Source organism: Macaca mulatta, chromosome 10, assembly GCF_049350105.2.
Source record: "Macaca mulatta isolate MMU2019108-1 chromosome 10, T2T-MMU8v2.0, whole genome shotgun sequence".
Lineage (NCBI taxonomy): Eukaryota > Metazoa > Chordata > Mammalia > Primates > Cercopithecidae > Macaca > Macaca mulatta.
Genome location: NC_133415.1, coordinates 34,187,892 through 34,208,462, shown reverse-complemented (window position 1 = coordinate 34,208,462; position 20,571 = coordinate 34,187,892). Strand labels below are relative to the sequence as shown.

General features: G+C 51.6%; 1 protein-coding gene across 33 annotated transcripts in view; it reads right to left on the bottom strand.

Annotated features, from left to right (window-relative positions):
- Positions 1–20,571, bottom strand: part of MICAL3 (microtubule associated monooxygenase, calponin and LIM domain containing 3) — a 232,361-nt gene that overhangs the window by 77,765 nt on the left and 134,025 nt on the right. For 19 of the 33 annotated variants that reach the window (XM_077950755.1, XM_077950757.1, XM_015149677.3 and 16 more), the window contains exons 15-23: positions 20,489–20,551; positions 19,510–19,683; positions 17,884–17,967; positions 14,836–14,934; positions 13,454–13,510; positions 10,538–10,645; positions 7,977–8,084; positions 7,070–7,256; positions 639–727 (exon numbers count right to left, since the gene is read on the bottom strand). In XM_077950755.1, coding sequence (XP_077806881.1) covers positions 639–727; positions 7,070–7,256; positions 7,977–8,084; positions 10,538–10,645; positions 13,454–13,510; positions 14,836–14,934; positions 17,884–17,967; positions 19,510–19,683; positions 20,489–20,551 — 969 coding nt within the window. The remainder of the gene's footprint in view (positions 1–638; positions 728–7,069; positions 7,257–7,976; positions 8,085–10,537; positions 10,646–13,453; positions 13,511–14,835; positions 14,935–17,883; positions 17,968–19,509; positions 19,684–20,488; positions 20,552–20,571) is intronic. The other 14 variants (XM_077950775.1, XM_077950777.1, XM_001103660.5 and 11 more) reach the window with 3 other exon arrangements.

Below are 20,571 nucleotides of genomic sequence, written 5' to 3'. Positions count from 1 at the left end.
CCCTCTGCGGGCAACAGAAGCCCTCAAGGGGGACTGACAGGCAGGCGTGCTGACAAGGTGGCAGCCATGCTGAAGAGACTGCTGGGTTCACCTTGGCAGAGAGAGGTGGAGAAGCCACCCTCATTAAAGAGAGCATAAGAAAGGAAAAAGTTCTCAAATAACTCACAGAATGAGTGAAAGGCCCTGTAGGCATGGCGCCCTCTGGCTGTGGGGAGTGAGGGTGGGGTCACCGAGGAGCAGAGGGATCCTCCGGACAGAGTCTCTCTCCCACTCTGCCCTTCTGGGGGAGGCTTTAATCATGTGGAACATGAGTGGGCATCACCCCAGTGGCAGGGTGTCCTCTCAGAAAGATGTGTGTTGACAAAGGCAGATGTCTACGCAGCTGAGACGGAGAGCTGCATCATCTCCTGGGTCCCACTCAGGCGGCAGGTGGAGCCTTCACCTTAGCGAGGCAACCTCAGATCATCCATGAAAAGCTGGTTCCCTCCCCACCTGGGGTGCCACTGCGTCTCGGGCCCTCCCCACTCCCAGGAGAGGCAAGGCCGCAGGGGTCTTTGCACGTTGGCCGCCCTTGGCCCATAGCCACACTGCTGCAACACCCACTGCTTCTCCCCCACTTACAGGACGGTCACCATTACCTTTCCAGACAGGGGAGCCACCGCTGGTCTCTTCCTTTGTGCGTAGCCAGAGAGTCGATAGCAGTAGTGTGGCTTACAGTAGAATTTACCTGTGGACAGCAAGAGGCAGGGACAGAGGTGATGAGCCAGGCACCGATCCTGAACGTGCCTCCCTGGTCTCAGCCACTCCTTTCCATCTCCTCCAGCCTCAGGAGGCCATCAAGCCACCCAGCCTTCCCTGGGCCCAGCTTTCTGGTTTACTGGGAAGCCAGTTTCTCCCAGTAAACTTTGATTCTAGCCCTCCTCTCCCCTGGCCTGAACGGGGTCTTTTCCTTTGGGAATGTGAAGGCCATTGAGCCATCACCCAATCAGTGCCCAGAGCGAAGATGTGAGGCCTGTGTGGCAGGGCCAGCAAACAAAGTGGCAGTGTGTGAGGAACAAAGATGTGGTCACATGAAACGCTGGGAGTAGCATTGCTGGGGAAAGCAAGAATGAATACAAGTACGGGGTGCAGGCTGCAGGGGTGGAGGCGTGGAGGCTGCAGGGGTGTGGCATCGCTAGGCATCGGCTCTGACAGGCCCATCTCTGCTGCTCCCCCTCCTGCACCCTATCCCTCACCCCCTCCCAGTCCCCTCAGAGGGTCAGGATCAGCAGGAAAGGACATTAGAAAACAAAAAATACTGCAATGGACTATAAGTAGGATGGAATAGAATAGAATAGAATAGAATAGAATAGAATAGAATAGAATAGAACAGAACAGAATAGAACAGAAACGAAACGAAATGAAACGAAACTAGAGTGTACTGTGGCGCGATGAGAATAAAACATTACTTCTTGGAACTTGCAGCTGTGTCTGGGTCTCAATGTAATGTGTATCCCCATGGGGAATGTGGTCAGAAAAATCTGAACAACACTGGACTTGAATTTCCCCATGACTTTGGTAATGGAACTAACCCACAGAGTCATTTTTTTACTCTCACTTAAAGAGCGAAGACTTTTGAATCTCAAGTGATAAACCCTACTATAAAAACTGCTGAGGCCGGGCGCGGTGGCTCAAGCCTGTAATCCCAGCACTTTGGGAGGCCGAGACGGGCGGATCACGAGGTCAGGAGATCGAGACCATCCTGGCTAATATGGTGAAACCCCGTCGCTACTAAAAAAAATACAAAAAACTAGCCGGGCGAGGTGGTGGGCGCCTGTAGTCCCAGCTACTCGGGAGGCTGAGGCAGGAGAATGGCGTAAACCCGGGAGGCGGAGCTTGCAGTGAGCTGAGATCCGGCCACTGCACTCCAGCCTGGGCGACAAAGCGAGACTCCGTCTCAAAAAAAAAAAAAAAAAACAAAAAAAACAAACTGCTGAAACAGAAGTAATCTCATTTCACTTTCCTCATTTGTAGAGACTGCTTCTTAGACAAATGAGCTTCCCTGATCTCAAAGCTACAAGAGGACCTAAATGTCAAAGAAAATAAGGGTAAGATGGCATTCTTCCCTTTCCTTTTCCCTGATGATCTGATTCTTTCTTCTTTTCCTTCAGAGAAATTGACTTGTTTTACCTGCACTCCCTATCCAATGCTGAATAAATCTATTAGGAAGACACAGATTTTAAATACTTTTCATAATGCTTAGTATACTTTCTCAGAACGATTCACTGGCTACTGGCACTTGGTCAGGATGCAGAGACTCTACAGTGGTGACACCTGACCCTGACGGCCAAACGCCCGCCAATCTTACCGCCTGTTTCTCCACCAGGGGGGTGGAGCCATGGGTTGTCGCCTGGAGCTTGGCCACAACTTCCTTTTCTATCTGAATAAGCCACTCAGCTTTTGTACATGTTGGCTACCAATAATTAGGATAAGATAAGATGTACGAGTGCTTGGATCATGTGCTACTTGTTTTGGTCTGTTTTGTATCTCATTCTTTAAGAAATACTCTTCCCTCCTCCATGAGACTCTGACAGGGGTTGGCAACCACGTGGCCTGAGCTTCCACCACCAGTCACACATGACCCAGGCCACTCAGCGACTCACTCCCTCCACCCCACCCAGGACAGGGTGCTCTGGGGACTGGCATGTGGCTAAAGGCAGGCTCGCTGGAGACGTTATGGGGATGCTGAGGGAGGTGAGGGAAGGGGCAGCCCTTCCCTGAGGACTGCTATCTGGCCGGAAGCTGTAAAGCTAAGGCTGCAACTGTAATCTGCACTGGGTTTCTATTACTTGTAACCAAGAGCATTGCTTCTTACAGTATCAGAAAACTAAAATGCTATCATGGCTTTCATTTCTTCCTTCTATTTTTTTCCTACATCAATTTGCTTGTTTTTGCAAAAGTGGAATCCCAGATCTTCAACTCTAACTCAATTGAACTCAACCGAATCCTCCTTGAACCCTGCTCTGGTATCCTCAACTAATAAAGGAGGTTTACACTTCGGAAACAAGACCTCCAAGGCTAATCAGAAAGTTCCAGCAACCTGTGTTCTCTAGGAAGGCAGTACAGACGACGCGAGGAACGTGAGCGCTAAGCGTGATCTCAGTTCCAACACCGTCTCAACTGCTCAGCAGCCGTGTGAACTCATCTGTCTTTTGGAACATGTCTCCTCCCATGGAGATGAACACAGTACCCACTTCATAGGTGGAGATATTAAATGAGGTGGCACAAATCATGCGCATCTCCCCATATCCCTTCCCAAACTCAAGACGATGGCACTTTTTGCTTATTTAAAAAAAAAAAGAAGCTAATTTTAATGTTAACATTTGCCAAGTGCCAGACACTACTTTAACTGCTTTCCATCTATCAACTCATTTAATCCTCAAACAAGCCGGTGACGCAGGTGCCATTAGTATCCACCTCTTCCTCAGTGAGGCACAGAAGGCTGAGCGACCTGCCCAGCGTGTCCCCCAGTCAGTGAACCGCAGAGGCGGATGTGGTCCAGGATGCTGGTGCCAGAGCCTGCACTACCACGACACTACCATGCCTGCCTCAGTGGTAAACCCAGCCTTGCTATGTTTTTAAAAATTAGCTACGAATTGTGGGTGATTCAGTCAAGTGACTTGATTCTCAATGGTCCAAATTAAGGATCCTGATAACTGAATACGGGAGTGACTGGAAAAGGGAAATGGAGAAAACAGATGGCCACAGGGCAAACCCAAGGTCAAGTGGGCCGTCCATTCATTCACTCACCCAGGCCTGAGTGCCACTGTATGACAGCCACCGATCTGAACACCGAGAGCCCCAGGCAGGCAGACTTGTTCTCCCGAGACGCATGGGTAAGATGACACAGTGCGAGCCCTGCATGGAGAATCACACGGGCGCACCGGTGCCTGGGCAGCTGCCCTCTTTCAAAAGAGCCAGACCCCTCTCTGAGGAGCGCCACATGGAGATGTGGGCCACGTGCAGCTCACTCTGTGGAGACCAGGGGGTGTACTCCAGGAGAGGACACAGCAGAGCCACGTCCTAAGGAGCAGTGGCTTCATTACGCTTATGGGATGGAAAGACACTGGAGCAAAGAGAGCAGCACACTGGGGGCAGCTGACAGCAGAGGCTGGGGCGGACACGCAATGCTCTCTCCACCTGGGACAAAGTTGTGGGCTCTGTCTGCACGGCACTGGCTAGGACATTGGTGAGATCCAAGTCACACCTTTTAAAATCCCTCCAGTTGCTCTGTGGAAACAGACTGGGGTGTAACAGAGGCAGGCATGGAGACAGTCTCAGGCTCGTCACTGATGAGGGCCACCCTGCACACACCACCTGTGGAAGTGGTGTGTGTGTCTTCTCAAGATGACAGGGAAGGCCTGACACTAATTTAGAGTCCTTGTCTTAAGAGCTGGCAGCGATCACAAATGAGCTAATGCTTCGCAAAAAAAAAGCGCAGCTCTGTGTTTGAGCAGACGGCATCCTCGAGAAAGAGCTGAAGACAGAACAAATACCACCACAAGTAAAACACGGGGACATCTTCAAATATGATTCTTAATTTACTAGTATGGAGTTGGCAGCGGGCCTGGAGTCACAATCCCTGAATCTCTGCCCTGGAATGAATCTTAGGTGTCATTTGGTGCAAGCGAGCTACTACTAGTTGTGTCAACTTGGACAAACAATATGTAAGTTCTCTGAACTCAGCTTCCTGACTTCTGATTACAATAATAAAAAGAGTTACCTAATGGGGTTGTTGTGAGGACAAAGGGCGTGATGAGTTGGGGCCCAGCAAAAGGCCTCGGTTACTTCCTCATGCCACAACCTCCCCAGCTTATTCTTTGTTCTCTGAGCCTCTTCAGTTAGACTTCTGAGACACTCGGCAACTTGGATAAAAAACAGGCTAAAACTTCAGTGCCCCTGGCTGGGCGCGGTGGCTCACGCCTGTAATCCCAGCACTTTGGGAGGCCGAGGCGGGCGGATCACGAGGTCAGGAGATCGAGACCATCCTGGCTAACACGGTGAAACCCCGTCTCTACTAAAAATGCAAAAAATTAGCCGGGCAAGGCGGCGGGCGCCTGTAGTCCCAGCTACTCGGGAGGCTGAGGCAGGAGAATGGCGTGAACCCAGGAGGCGGAGCTTGCAGTGAGCCGAGATCGCGCCATTGCACTCCAGCCTGGGCGACTAAGTGAGACTCTGTCTCAAAAAAAAAAAAAAAATAAAATAAATAAAAAACTTCAGTGCCCCTAAAGTTCCTTACTGGCTGTAGTCCATCTGTCCTCTGACAGATGAGGGGGAGGTCTGTGGAGGGGCTAAGCTGATGAAAATTTTAGCTGGGTTAAAATTTGGGGAGCTGGTTTAGAACGGCTGTCTTCTCTGCTCCAGTGTTAAGAATACTGCACTCAATCAGGCTGGCCTCATCCTGTCCCGGCCTCTCGCTGCCACCCGAGGTCCTGCCAGGTGCGCACGTCTGCCCTCTACTCCGCCACCATACCCTTCTCTCTCGAAGTCTAGCCAAGGGTCAGCGAGGTCATTCCAAGCCGCTCTTGAACTTCACAGATTTCCTCCTCCCCGCGCGTCTACAAAGCCACAACCTAGGCTGTGCACCGAGCCGTTTGCTGCACGTACTCGTGTCGCCTGCTGCTACTCATAGGCCCCATCCCCACAGGACCGTGAGCTCCTGGAGGCACACATTACACTTCCGCATCTTTCACAGAAGGCAGCAAAGATGCACACACACCCATGGGCAAAAGTACCCGCAGATCAATCAGCTGTGCCTTGCAGCATCTTTTTTCCGGGCAGACTCCACGGTGAGAGGCTAACTAGAACACCCTGAGCATCAGGGACAGCTGAGCGAGGTTGGGTGGCTCCCTCTGCCAGGCCCCATCCTTGAGATCAAACGTGCTATCCAGAGAGCAGGTGTGTGGGAGAGGTGGAACAGAAGACTTGACAGCAAACCATCTGCCTGCCTTATCTAAACAGCATCCTAATTCTTCCACTCTTCCCCGACTCGGAGTGCTTTTTACCAACACAGTAGAAGGGCCAGGCACCATGCAGGAGTCAGTCTGTCTCGGCTCACCTCTCTGGGCTCCTTCCTTGCTCCTTCTGACAGAGGTGCCCGTCTGTTCATCCTCGGGACAGCTGAAGTGACTAGGTCCTAATTGCATGGCATCCCTCTCCTAGATGACATCACTGTATGATCTCACAGCCACGCAATCTTCTATCAATGTCAGGGTCTTTATGCCACCTTATAAAGATTACTGCCTCTCCTATTAATCTAGGCCCCCTCATTACTCTGGAATCTATAAGACTGCCTTCCACGAAGTCCCTGCAGCATCCTATAGGAATGGGGATGGGGGTCATCAATGCAGGGTCCTCAGATGGCAGCCAGCCTGCCTCTGCCCATCATGACGGCTCTATCATCTGTGTGCAGAATTCTCTACTGTTTACCTCAAGGTCTTTTCATTGTAAAAACTGGCACATGTTGCCAAAGACCAGGCCTTGAACACCACAGTAAATCAGATTCAGGCCCTGTGCAGTGGTTCACAACCCACCAAAGAGAGATCAGACGGATGCCAGAGAGGCGTTAACACGGGCCACCTTGCAGGCATCTCCAAGAGCAAATGTCTGAGAACCCAGGGGCCTGGGACCCAGTTCCAACTTGCTGTCATCATCAACCTGAGGCAAAATATGTGACTTCTATGGATGTGCAAGTCCCCTTCTGTAAAGTAAAGACGAAAACCTCATCTTGTGTTCCTTTTATCTCAAGTTCACAGCCTGAGGTCAGAACACAAGTAAGTGTCCCTGAAGTCAGGGAAATGACTTGGGTAAACGCATGCCATTCTCATCAGCCTGGTGACGCTGGGAAATATTGATAGTAAGAGTCTTAGAGAAAGAGCGGTGGAGGGAAAGCGGCGAGAAAGGTTGGGAGAGGCACGATGGAAAAGACGCACATGGAAGAAGGCAGAAGGGGCCCGAAGGCGCCCAGCTCAGATGGAAACACTGTCCAAGCCCAGTTTCTCCGTGGGACCTGAGGCGTGGGGTGTCTCACCATCCTCGATGTCGTAGGCGTAGGCCGACAGGCGCAGGGTGGTGGCGCAGTACTCGCACTTGAAGCAGCTCCGGTGGAAGAACTTGCCCTCGGCGCTCAGCCTCTCCATCACGTAGACCCGCTTCTGGCAGAAGTAGCACGTGTCGCTGCCTCCCAGGTTCTGCGGGAACTCCTTCTTCATGGAGCCCTGCAGGTGGCGGTCGGGAGGAAGGGGAGCACCTCAGGGAGTGCCGCACGGGCCCTCCTAGAGGCACAGCCTGGCGAGACAAAGCCAACCCTCGCTAAGTGGTCTGCTTTGAGACAGACTACTGACTGGCTAGGGTCAACCGTGCTCTTGGCTCTGCCACAGAGTGACGGCACCACCACGGTCACTGCCTCCACGCGCTGACAAGGAACACTGGGCACAACCGCGAAAGCCCAGGTCAGGCTGCCGCGGACGAGGGAGCCAGCATCACAGTGCCTCACACCAGACTTGAGTAATGCTATGATACAGCCTGGCGACGCTGGGAAACACTGATAAGAAAGAGTCTTAGAGAAACAGCAATGGAGGGAGAGGGGTGAGAAGGGTTGGGAGGGGCACGATGGAAAAGACGCACATGGAAGAAGGCAAGAAGGGGCCCGAGGGTCCCCAGCTCAAATGGAAACGCTGGCAGAGTCCTGTTCTGAGGGTAGCTGTATCTGTATCTATTCAGTGCTGACGTAGTTCATGTGAATATATGTGGGTCCCTGGACTCACACAACAACTACTGCAGTCTTAGAAATTTGGTTATCAAAATCCAGACAACCTCAAAAGCGATTACTGCATGGCATACACGGGCTACACAAGTTACAAGCGACTCAAGCACACAGGTGTGTTTCCCACGGCTGTGCTGCGTCTAGCTAGACAGTGCCTGGAGACGTCTCTTACCAGTTCCTTCTTGTCTAGAAGGGCTTTGGGTGGTTCTTTCCTCTGAAGCTGATTGGCTATCTGCTCAGCCAATGAGCTCACTCCGCCCGTGTACATCTTTATATACTTCTATTGGTTGAAGGTTACAAAATGACCAGAATGAAGGGAAATGAGAAGGAAAAAAATACATATATTAAGAAGACATGGGAAAAAAAGAAATCTCTGGGAAGTGCAATTTGAATACAAGGTGCAGCAGCAAACCATGCCAACACAGTGCTCACAGGCAGGGAAACCGGGTGGTAAGAAAAACATCGTGTCAGTGTCCACACGGGTACCAGCACAGACAGGACCGCTGCAGGGAAAGCGTCTTCCTCGGGAAGAACTGGGTCTCTCCCATCTCTGCGGACTGCACAATTCCAGGCAATAGTGGTAGAAGGCAGGGCGAACGCGCAGAGACGGGCAGGCAGGGCCTGGGTCCTGCGCAGCTGGGCTGCGTTCCCAGAACTCGAGGGGCACCCCCATGCACGCAGTGGTGCCCGGGCTGACGCCGCCTTTCACGGTCCAGGAGGCCATCTCCTCACTCAGAAGGAGCCATGCTCGCTCCTGCACAGGCCGCCTCCGTGTGGGTAGCGGACGTTGCCATCTCTTCCTGCTTCCTGATGCTTGACCCTACAATGCCTGCCACAGGCAGCCAATGCTCCCAGGCTGTTTTGGAAGAAGCCTTCTCAGCCCATTCTCCCTGCTGATGGTATTGGGGGTCTGAGGGCAGCATGATGAGGCCCGTGTGGCCCATCCAGGTGCTGAGGCCAAAGCCTTCTAGACTGGGCTGGGCGTGTTGGCCACGAGGTGTGGCCGTGCAGCCAAGCTGCTCCATCAGCCCAGGGAGGTGGGAATGTGTTCTAGGCCAGGAGGGATTACTTTAGAGGCTGAAGAAAGGTGAGAGAAAAAAACCCAACCAACTCAAGCCTCTTTCTGGCAACACTGAAGAAACCACGAGAGAAACTTCCAGGTCTCCACTGTGAGCCGCCCTGCTCGCAGCTAAGCTGGGTGCCCAGGCAGCCCTGCCGTGACCTGTCCTGAGAGGAAGTCCTCTAGAGACTCCCACACCCAGGTCACCCTTCCATGTGGAGATGGCCACGCCACCACGTGGGTGGCGCTCCTCTCATGAACTTCATGGAGGAAGGGGGCTCCCTGCCCCCGGGGGGAACCTGACCCTAATTCTGACTCAGAAACTCACCACGAGCCATTATCCTGGGGATGCCAACAGCCCCCTTAGGGCATGGCCTGAACGGACAGACGCATAAGGCCTCGTGTGAGGAAGAATCACAGAAGCACCGGGCAGGGGGAAGCAGGCGCTCGGGGGACTCACAGATGCACACATGAGGAAGCCGTTCTTGTGGTTCAGCTCAAGGCTCAGCTGAGCTGAAGAAGCAATTATAGTTTTTAATTCAAAAATAAGATTCCCAAGGATTGGTGCCATTTGCCCATTAACTTCACAGATTATACCTATTAGTGGCCAAGACAAACACATGGCTCTTAGATCTAAACCTTCTTTAGGCACACTAAGGAAGTTTAGGCTTGGGACCGACAGACACCAGGCAGAGCTGAGCAGATAACTTAATAGCTGACACTGAGGGAGCAGAAAATGGCATTTCTCTCATTCTGCAGCAGACACAGGGGAGGGGAGTGTGGGCCAGATGCCAAGTATGAGGCCAGGACACCAAGCCAGCCCTGGGCCCTCACTGCTCAGCCAGGACCTTTCTCTCCTGAACTAAACCATCAACCTCAGCAGTGACAGTCTGGGGCTGCCCACGCAAAGGCATCTGCCACATTCAGTTCTCAGCAAGTCGGCAACACTGACGAGCATCCCTACAAGAGAGGTGAAGGCTCAAGTTCTACTTGTTTCTGGCATGAAAAGTGATGGTTTCCTTCTCATCCCTCTTAAAAAGTAGCAGAAATGTAGCAATTGCAGGATCGATCCTGCTGCACACCACATGTGTGCATATGCTACCATGCACATATGCCGGGAGGTCCGGCGTCAACCCAGGATGGGAAATACCAACAGGAGTGGCAAAGAGATCTTCCAATCTCTCTAGAAACTCCCCACAACTGGACCAGCGCTACTTCAGGTGACAGCCGCGTTCACTCCTCAAATGATGACAACAGGCAGCCAGAACACTGCATGGTCACCCCTCCACTGAGGTGATTTAGTTACACTGCGGCTCCTACTTTGTAACACATACTATTTTGGAAGACATGTGAAGTTAAAAAAGCCAGTGGCCGAAAAACGTTTATTATTATTTGATATAGTTGAAACAGCATCAAAGCCGGTTCACATCGACAGACCTGGATGTGTCAAATACAGTTGGACGAAAGCCAGCAGCCACTTTAGCTGAGGAGTGTGCCACAGCCCTCACACACCAGACCGACATACGCAGACAGCGACACATGCAGCCGGCTCCCTACAGGAGACAGGCCCAAGTGAGGAACCCTGCAACCTCCTGGGGCACATGACACTCGCAAAAGTGAAGTGAGTGGAGGCTGCAGAGGGCAGAGTTTTAGTGAGTCCTAGGCCATGCTACCTGTCGGAGGGAGTCGGAGGAGGGAGAGGCGGGGCGGGCAGAGGAGCGGAGACTAAGAGAAAGCTCCCACTGGTCGACAAAAAATCGACGAGGAGGTTCGGGCTCTGGCTATAAAATACAAGATGGAGAAAAACAAAATTAAAGGAAATGTTAAGTCACACACTGACCTCTGAACATAAGATGATTGGCAGTTGTACAGCCTTTTACTCTAGACCTTTATCTAAATGCCATGTGTACTAAAAAAAAAGTAGCTCCCAGAAGCATAAGTGGCCCATGCAAGGCTTCCGTTTTGCTTTTATCTGTCCTTCCCTCATGCTTGCAGCAGAGCACGCCCTGGAACGCAGTCCCGCAGCTGTGGGCCACCCAGCACAGCCTCGCCCTCCCTCTGTGTGAGTAAGGAGGGGAGAGAGTGGGGGTCTCGTTGACTCACATGCTCTGTGCTCTGCAGAGAGCAACCCCCGGCCTGAGCTGGGATTTCTCCTGGGCAAAAAGATTCTCCCACCACCCCATCACTCCATTGGCCTTAGAAGTAGCAGGCAGTGGAGACAGCAAATCTAGAGTGAAGCTTGCTCCTTCTACAGAAGGGCCAGAAATGCAGCATCTCTTCCTTCCACTAGTGCTCAAAGAGGCTCTCCTTGCCAAGGAGGCAGCTGAATCCCAAGCAAAGATGAGGAGAAAAGGCTTGAGCCCAAGTCCTCTACAGATTGCACATAGCACATGTAACAAAACTGAGCAAGGGTCTTCCTTAGCCGTGGGCCCATGCAGCTAGGAACTCAGTCCCCAGAGAGTGAGGCAGTGACTGAAAGCTTTGGCAACCAGTAACTGCTGAGTTTCCCACCAGGTTCAGAATGAACTATTTACAGGTGGGAAGGACAGCATTAACTCATGGTACGAGGAAGCCCTCTGCTCCTCCAGCTCCAAGCCAGATCGGTCACACTCTCTACCTCAGTCACGTGCACTTCATAGCTCCGTGGAGTGGCAACATGGAGCGGCAGTTACCTGGTACTTCAACAGCCTCTGCTTCAGACACTTCGCCAGCTCCCTGGCCCTGGGCTCAGCAACACAGGCCCCAGAGGGAGCTGGGGAGGACGGCTGTAAGCACCACCCACCAGAAGGAAGCAAGAGGAAGACTCAGTAGCCTCCTGGGGGGCAGAGCAGTCACAGCCAAGGGGAGGAGTGGGGGGCTGGGCAGAGGTGGGCAGAGAGCAGGTGAGTACACATGCAGGGTTATGGAGGACGGCGGCAAAGTCCAAGAAAAGAACTTAAGTCCTCAAAAGTATCCAGTCTGGAGCCCTGCACCGAGGAGTGCAGAAACCAGCTCAGAGGGAAAAAGAGAGAATCATCTCTGCAAACTATTGCCTCCTGAGCTCAAAACCCTACCTCTTCCCCTCTCTGCACAGCAGCCCTGAACTTCAAATTGTTTCTCACTGCCAATCTCTCCTATTCAACATGCTTCCCTCTCTTCTTTTTTTTTTTGAGACGGAGTCTCGCTCTGTTGCCCAGGCTGGAGTACAGTGGCGCGATCTCGGCTCACTGCAAGCTCCGCCTCCTGGGCTGACGCCATTCTTCTGCCTCAGCCTCCCAAGTAGCTGGGACTACAGGCGCCCGCCACCACGCCTGACTAATTTTTTGTATTTTTATTAGAGACGGGGTTTCACCATGTTAGCCAGGATGGTCTTGATCTCCTGACTTCGTGATCCGCCAACCTCGGCCTCCCAAAGTGCTGGGATTACAGGCGTGAGCCACCGCGCCCGGCCTTCCCCTCCCTTCTTTTAGGCACTGTTTCATTAAACATTATCAGTCTCTCATTAAATATGTGATCCCCAAAATGGAGGGCACTGCCCTGCTCAATGAAAAGGGCTGTTTTCCTTTTTGAGGGGACACAGCCTGGGAAGAAGGGAGAAAGAGGCTGGGCACACATTGCCGGGGGGGGGGGCAGCCCCAAAAGGGTGAGCACAGTGGGGCGAGGCCATGGAAAGGGGATGGGAAAGACGCTCACCTCCAGCCCAGTCTCCTCTCCCCGACCCAGCACCAGGTTCAGGCAGCACACACACTGCCCGCTGCTAGCCCGGTGAGAGGGTGCAGGAAGATGGCACTATGATTAGCTCCTATTGGGTCCGAGGGGTAACCTAATTTACTGCTTGGCCATAACTGCATTTCTCAAAATGGCTTTTGTGAGATTAACAACTAGAGATGACTCTTCCCAGTAGCTGCAGAGCTACAGCCACTCGGAGATCTTTACGGGTACGAACAACAAGAACAAAAGTTTCCTAAAGTAAGCCAGCTTCTTTAACTGGGCATCTCGGCTATCCCTCACATTATACGATGGCCAGCTGCAATCAGTAACTTCCCCCTTAGTTTTCAGAAAAGACTAAAGCTTTCCATGGGTACAGCCCCATTTTGCCATCACCTACCTTTCTCCCCCTCATTCTTACCCTACTGGAAAAATCCTCACGCTGGTAAGAGCTTTGGCTCTCAGGATTTCCACTTCAAGATCCGTGACTGTTGAATGCCACTTGAATACTGATCTAGACCCTTTCCCTAAGAAGTCATATCTGACGGTCCAATGCTACTACTCTACCACTGGCACGTATTTCGGGGGTAGAAATAGCATGGTCTTGGAAGGGGAACAGTGGGCAGAAACGGGAAGTCACTAAGGCCCTTTACCAGAACACACACACTTAGGGTCAGCATCCCATCTGAATGCCAGATGGGTGCCTGCTTTACAGCGAATGCTATTTGCACTGCTCAACACTGCTAGCAAAAAGAATTCTGGCTCTTGGCTGGGTGACAAGAGTGTGCAAAAAGCAAGGGGAGGGGGCCATCCCCCACATCCCTTCCCGCTGCCCCACCACCACAGCGTGCCCCGTCTGTTTGGCTCTCAGCATCCCATGCCACGGGTTCATGCTCTTTTACCCTCTCATGGTGGGGGCTCTGCTTGCCACGGTTGTCAGCATCAAGATCCCTGTATGTCTGTTGGCAATAAAGTAGAAACTTAAGCTCCATGCATAATGCTCTGTTTGGATCTACTAAGCAACAGTGGGAAATTCAGGGGCAGAAATTCAGAGTTCAACACATATCCCCTTCCCCTACTAACCCCATTCCCAGGTAACCATAATCCCATCCGTATCAAATCCCATGACACAAGGCCGACCTTCTGCACAGCCATTCTGCCCCCGCCAGCCTCCAGTGAGGCCAGCTACACAGATCAATAATGAACTACAGTTAGTACAAGGTGGAACAAGCATACTTCTTTCACACAGTGGTGTAAGATCAGAGGCATCAAATGGAAGGTTTAGAAGGAGAGGCAGGTTAAAAGGGTGACACATTCCACAACAAGACATTTTAGAAAGGAAAGGTGGGGAGGTGGAAATTGGCTAGAATAAAGGACTAAGACAGCAGTCCAGAGGAAACTCCAGAGTGGGGAGTGGTCCCTGAACAGGAGCATCGGGCCAAAGAATAATCTACTAAAGGAAGAAGTGAATGTGTTTTTGGTGAATGGACGGGAAGGTATATGTGAGAGGGTAGAGACCTGTAGGTAGGGACATGGCCTTGCTCATCTGAGGAGCCAGGAGCTGCACTCACAGGACCAGGGAAGGCTGCTTGCATTACTCTTTGGCTGGCTGAGGGTTCGCCTTACAGCCGTGAGCCAGTGGAAAAACAGTCCCAAGGCCTCTGACATGGCTGCTCCTATCCAGCACCCGTGAGCATAATGTCTCTGTGGGCAGGGGGAGGCCAGAGCGTGGCCCCAGTCCCACAAGTCAGATTCCAGTCTGGCTCCGGGGCCGCTCCTGAACGCTCTGCCTGGTGTGCGAGTGCAGGGGGAGGAGTGTTTGTTGGAAGACGCTGAACGGGCAAGAGGCAGAGCTCCCAGAATCAGAAGGAACGAAACTCACGTGGAGAAGCCCTGTGGCAGCGCCCGAAGGCCTCACCCCACCTCACTGTGCAGCGAGAGAAAAGGGCTGCCTTCAGCGGGGTTTCAGAAAAACAGGCTGCTCTTAGGGCTTCTGGGCCTCGGATGCGTGACAAACATCAGTTACAGCTGAACTTCTAGTTCATGGTGGGACAGTCATGTTTCCATGGTGTGGGTGGGACTGACCAGGGTCAGGTGTGAATGTAGGATGCACCATCCTGAGGGCCATAAAAGTTGCTTCCACCATAAATGGTTTCTACGCATGGCCTTTCTTCTTGACAGTTACTGCTGAGAAGAGGGAAACTGACTTGGTCTCTACACTAGCCACCTACACAGACAGGCAGGGAGACAGAGACAGGACCACGGAGCATGCAGAGAGGATCACCTGCTGGCTGCCATGCGCCCGACAGGGAGGTGGAGCAGGGGGAGGAGACAGGGTGATCACTTTTTTGGGGCAGGTCCGAGAACACTCCTTTTCCCGTTGCTTTTACACCAACAGACACAAACAGAGAGAACATTATTCAAACAGTGGCCACGTGGAGGCTGGTTCTGGGAGGACTGAAGGGCGTTTGTCAGAAGTACCCCAGGGAGGCCTTTCCTTGCCCCTTCATCCTCAGAGGGCAGCCCAGTGGTCTCCCGTGGGCCCCCAGGTGGGACGTGCACCCTCTGCTGGGCACAGCCACAGAGGTGATCTGCAGGACTGGGGAGAACCAGCAGGTAGCACCTTCCAGGTGCCAGGGAACAACGGTTTTCTCAGGGAAGCCGGGGATATAAGAAATAGGCTTGCTGATGAGTAGAGAGAAAGGGCAAACAGGCCAACCGCCAAGAGGGGACACAGAGACCCCCTCTCAAGGGCTTGGTCATGTGCACCCAATACAGCGAAGCAGCAGCCTCTTCAGGGCACAGCTGTGACAGTGGCTGGAACTGCTGCCCTCCCCTCAGTCCCTGTACTCAAAGGGCTTCAGGAAACTAACAAGGAAATGCAAGAAAGGCAGGAGCATTATGTTAAAATTAAAGGTGTCTCACTAACATTCAAATGCCATATACACGTCCCTGGCATTTCTCTCATTCTGCCCCCTCCACCATATTCCCTTCGAGAGTCTGTCTACAATTTACAAAGCCCCAAAGTCCCTGGTATTTGAGAAATAATCACACATTCCCAGGCCTCTCTGATATCTTCCAGGGAAACTCTCATCTCCTTGTGCCCAGGGCAGCATGCAGGGAGCAGGTGAGCAGGGAAGCCACGAGGCCTGGGGAAACAGCCCCGTACTCGCTCAGAGCTCCCATGACAATCTACTTCCAAACTAGGGCTGGTTAACGCACAGAGCTTGCCTTCAGGATGTGTTTCTGAGATCAAAAGGCAAAAGGATGGGAAGAGCCACAGCGTTTACAAAGGAAGGAAATGAAGGGAAGCCACTGGCAGGCTGAGCTGCTATTATTTTCCCTCTTCCATACAATGACCTAGGCTGAAGGTCACCCTTCTGTCAACTCAGCTATCACTGCCCTGCCAGGCAATGCCCTCCTGCCTCTGAACCACCTCCAGAGAAGCACTATGAGTCACAATGGGGTGCTGCCAGTCAGCCCCGCTTCCTGAAGGGAGATGTGGAGGGCCAGCCATGGGAGGCATCAGACGCAGGGCCCGGGTACCACTGGGGTTCCTCTGTCCCAGGTTTCTGCAAGTATCTGACACTGCAACTCCAACTCTTTCAGGAGATAAATTTAGAAGGCCTAAATTCATGATTTAGAGCTGAGAAAGTTCTATGTGAATACTATACATTTCACACGGACATAAGAACTGTGAGTTTTGGTTCACAGTGCTACTTCCCTGCCACCTGATAAATTCGCAGATCCCTACTGGATATCCCCTAAGCTACCAAAGAACCTAATGGGGTTCTCACTGCTAACGATTTCTCACCAATCAAGTCTCATTTATACATCTGCCCAGCTACTGTCTCCAACTGTAATCTGGTGCCCATCCCACAGAACCTGCGTTTGACTTTGATGGTTCTATTCCACTGCCCATACAGCCTGCCAGTCTCCTACTCCACCACGACCATACTGACTCAGGTGACAAGTTGCGCTGGCAGTGACTACCAACATTCTCCAGGGAGGATGCTTCCAGCGGCCCCTCAGCACCATTCCAGCCACAGCCACCCGTTCCCCCACTTGCCTGCGTTACTCCTCATCTCCCTCTCCCTCTGCTCCTCCCACCTCAGGCACCTGTTACGAATACTGTAAGAGGTTTTGGAATCCAATTTAGAGTTCACTTTCCCCTTCAACAGATCCTCAACTAAACATCATCTTTCAAATCGATTCTTCCACCGAGACATCAAGGCCAAGGTTAAGAAAATAAAATGCAAGTAAATTTCCAATTAGATTTTTCAGAAGACCTCCCTCATGCACAGAGAAAGGGTGAATTTGTCTCCTGTTGTGAGTTTGGACACTGCTCCCAAAATTCCATCTCAGCCTTTTGGGCCCTGTCTTTAATGTGCTATGTTACAAAAGAACGGTTAGAAAGGAACGTTTTTGCCGGAATGTAAGTAACTTAAATAAAACCCAACTCACCACCCCTCAGCATCTCCTGACCATAAAGTCACTTTACAGCACAGGAGGCTGGGGAGACCGACTACGGAAGGCGCTGACGGCATCCAGGACCAGCTCACGGCCCTCTCGGCATCTCAGCAGACCTAAATGATATCAGCCTACAAGGCAGCCAACCCTGGCTCCGCTCGAGAGCAGGGACTTGCTCATCTGTGACATGGAGGAGCCACAGTCAGGGCTCCCAATTCCTCTGCTGGGTTTTTTCTTAGAAAGTGCATGCCATCACCTGCCCTATTCTGTACCACTTAGGATACGCAGTTTTCCGGGAGATCCTGCCAAGGTTTTAGTGAAAATTTCCAAAAACATTCATTTAAATGTAGAGAGAACACCAATAAAACATCCAGGAATACTTTCATCCAGGATTTAAAACAAACACAAACGCACAGTTCCAGACTATTTTCCTGGATAACATTTTCCCATTTAAAAGGCTCCACGCCCCAACTCTCAGGCTTGACATACTCAGAATTCTCTCTCCCAGGGTCACGAGGAGACATGCTGGAAAAAAGTCAGCTTGAGACAAATGGACAACAGCAAACCCAAGAGCTCGGGTACCCCTAGGTGAGCCGCCTACCACACCGCTTCAGCGAGTTTCAAACCAAATCAACAGTCTCCCTGTTAACTCTTTCTCAAATCCCCAGGAGTTACAGAAATCGTGCAATCAGTCAGCCCTGCCTGTTCAATGTTTTCCCAAAGCTACTACTCGAATGAGCGGAGACTTCCGGCCCTCATGAGCTAGGATTCCAGAGCACAGGCCTGAACGCTGGCTGGCTCAGGAGCGGGGTGGGAAGGCCTGGAGAGACAGCACCCATCCTGGCCCTGGCAGTTCCTTTACCTGTTTCCACTGCGGGGTGGGGGCAGGGCGAACCTGCCCGGGCAGGCAGCTGGACGGCTGGCTGGCCCCACGCTCTTGTGTCAGCTGGGGACACACAGGCCAAGTGTGGGTGGGGACAGGACATGGAGACAAAACAAAATAAAAGTACATTAAGGTGGGAGAAGAACAGAAAGAACTCACAGGGGACAGCCCCACACCTGTGAACTGTGGGGAAGAGGGAGGATTCATTCTTAGAAAGTTACACTTCTAAAGCAAAGCAAACAGCCTCCCCCAAACCAAAAGCAAATGCAAAAGAACAGAAAAAGGAAAACAGAAGCTGTAATACGCATCATCTCTTTTCCAAGCTAAATGTTCTCTGAGTCGAAACCACTAATTCTGATTTGGAAAACTAATATTCCCATCCAAAATGAGGAAAGTAACCTTCTCTTAGAGGCAACCTTCCTCTAACGGGCAGCATTCCAGCCTTCCCAAGCAAGGCAGGGGAACCTGGGACTGCCAGAGCCTCCAGACAACCTCAACTGTTTATCAGTGAATATCATCACCTTTTCTGTGAGCCACAGCATGAAAAGACTGGCGTGCAAAGACTAGATGTGGCAGGTAGTTAATTACGGTCAGACTCCAAGCAAAGCTGCTCCCACCCATCTGGTCCATAGGAAGAATGGCTGATGGGCATGGAGAAGATGAAGAGAGTGAAGGGAAATTCAGAGAAGGGGCCGCTGCCCTCCCGCTGCTCTCTCCAGTTATCATGGAGATTTATGAGACACTTGCAGTGTCAATCTCCAAAATCCCAGGCCCACCTCTTGTAAGAAGTCAGAGTGACTTTTAGACAAGCAAGGGGAGAGACACACCCTAACAAAGACACCCCAAGCCACAAGCTGCTGCCATGCACTCTCATGCATGGTGTGTGGGAGTGCCACTTAGCACTCAATGCTCATAGTCCTAGGAAAATATCCCGAGAAACTGCTGCAACACACAAAAGAAGGTTTATCATAAGAACGTTTATCTCTGTATCTTATCATGAAAGATGAGAAATAACCTGAACATCCAACACTAGAGCAACAGCTAAGAGAAGCCTGATGCCCACACATTCTAGAAGGTGCTTGTAGAGTCAGGGACAACATGGGAATGCCTAAGGTGAAATGAAAAAAGGAGAATCGACAAGTATATGTTAAGAATGACCTTATCTACAAAAACAAGAATACACTGAAAAAAAAAGACCAGAAAGAAGGGCAGGAAAAAATTAATAGAATCACAGGTGGCTTCATTACCTTTACTGTACTTCTCAGCATGTTCCTCAGTAAGTGTGTACTTCTCTAAATTTAAATATATCTGCAAACGTGCACAGATGTACAGGTATATGAATACAGATTCTTTTAGATCCCTCTGCCGATTCTTGTCAGGGGACAACCCAGGCCAGAATGCTGAGGACAGAGCGACCCTCAGAGCCTGAAGCAAGCAGATAAAGGGCTCTTCTCTGCTGCAGTCAGGCGAGGGAAAGCCAGACGCCCGTCTTGAGCCCATGAACCCCAGGGTCTGTGACACAGCCCATCTCAATGGACAGAAAAGATCCCCTCTTCTTGTGTGGCCTGACCACATCAGTGTGGGCGAGGCACGGGTTGGGTTTACCTGTCTCCGTGTGCCGACCGACTGTGCGGGTGCGTTCTCTTCAAATTTGGCCAGCAGCTGGGTTGCCATGTACTTCACTTTGTTCTGGTTCCCAACGGCAACGTCCATCCTCCTGTCTGTCAGAGTGCTCACCAGGGTCGGTCTTTCTCCTCTATGGCCCCGGGGAGCTTCCTCCTGATCAATACCAACCCCAAAGAACCCGGCGCTGTGACAGGAGGCTCCCCCCATGTCCCTCCCTCACAGAAGTGCGCTCAGGACCTGGCACGGGGGCTGGTGGTCTGGCTCAGCTCTCAAAGCTCCCGTGTCCACAAGGGGACAGCAAGTCTCAAGCTAGGGCCATATAAAGAGTACTGGGACCTGGCCGGGCGCGGTGGCTCAGGCCTGTAATCCCAGCACTTTGGGAAGACGAGGTGGGCGGATCACTTGAGGTCAGGAGTTTGAGACCAGCCTGGTGAAACCCCATCTCTACTAAAAATACAAAAATTAGCAGGACATGGTGGTACATACCTATAATCCCAGCTACTTGGGAGGCTGAGGCATGAGAATCGCTTGAACACTGGAGGTGGAGGCTGCAGTGAGCCGAGATTGCACCACTGCACTCCAGCCTAGGTAATAGAGCCAAACTGTCTCAAAATAAATAAATAAATAAATAATTTACAAAACTTAGCTGGGTGTGGTGGCACATACTTGTAATCCCAGCTACTTGGGAGGCTGAGGCACGAGCCCAAACCCAGGAAGCGGAGGTTGCAGTGAGCCCAGATCACGCCACTATACTCCAGCCTGGGCAACAAGCAAGACTCTGTCTCAAAAAAAAAAAAAAAAAGAAAAAAAAGAAAAAAAGAAAAGAAAAAGCCCAGCAGAAATTCTCATAAAGGACGAATAGGAAAAGACCTGGCAATACCATTGTGGAAATGAAGGATTTTAACCAAAAAGGGCTATTCCACATGACCATTCTAGCAATTCCCCAAGTGAATCTCACCTCCTCTGATTGACTGGTCTTTCTCCTCTTCCCAGCACCATCCAAGTCCTTTTCCTTTTTATCCTGTACCAAGGGAGAAGGGA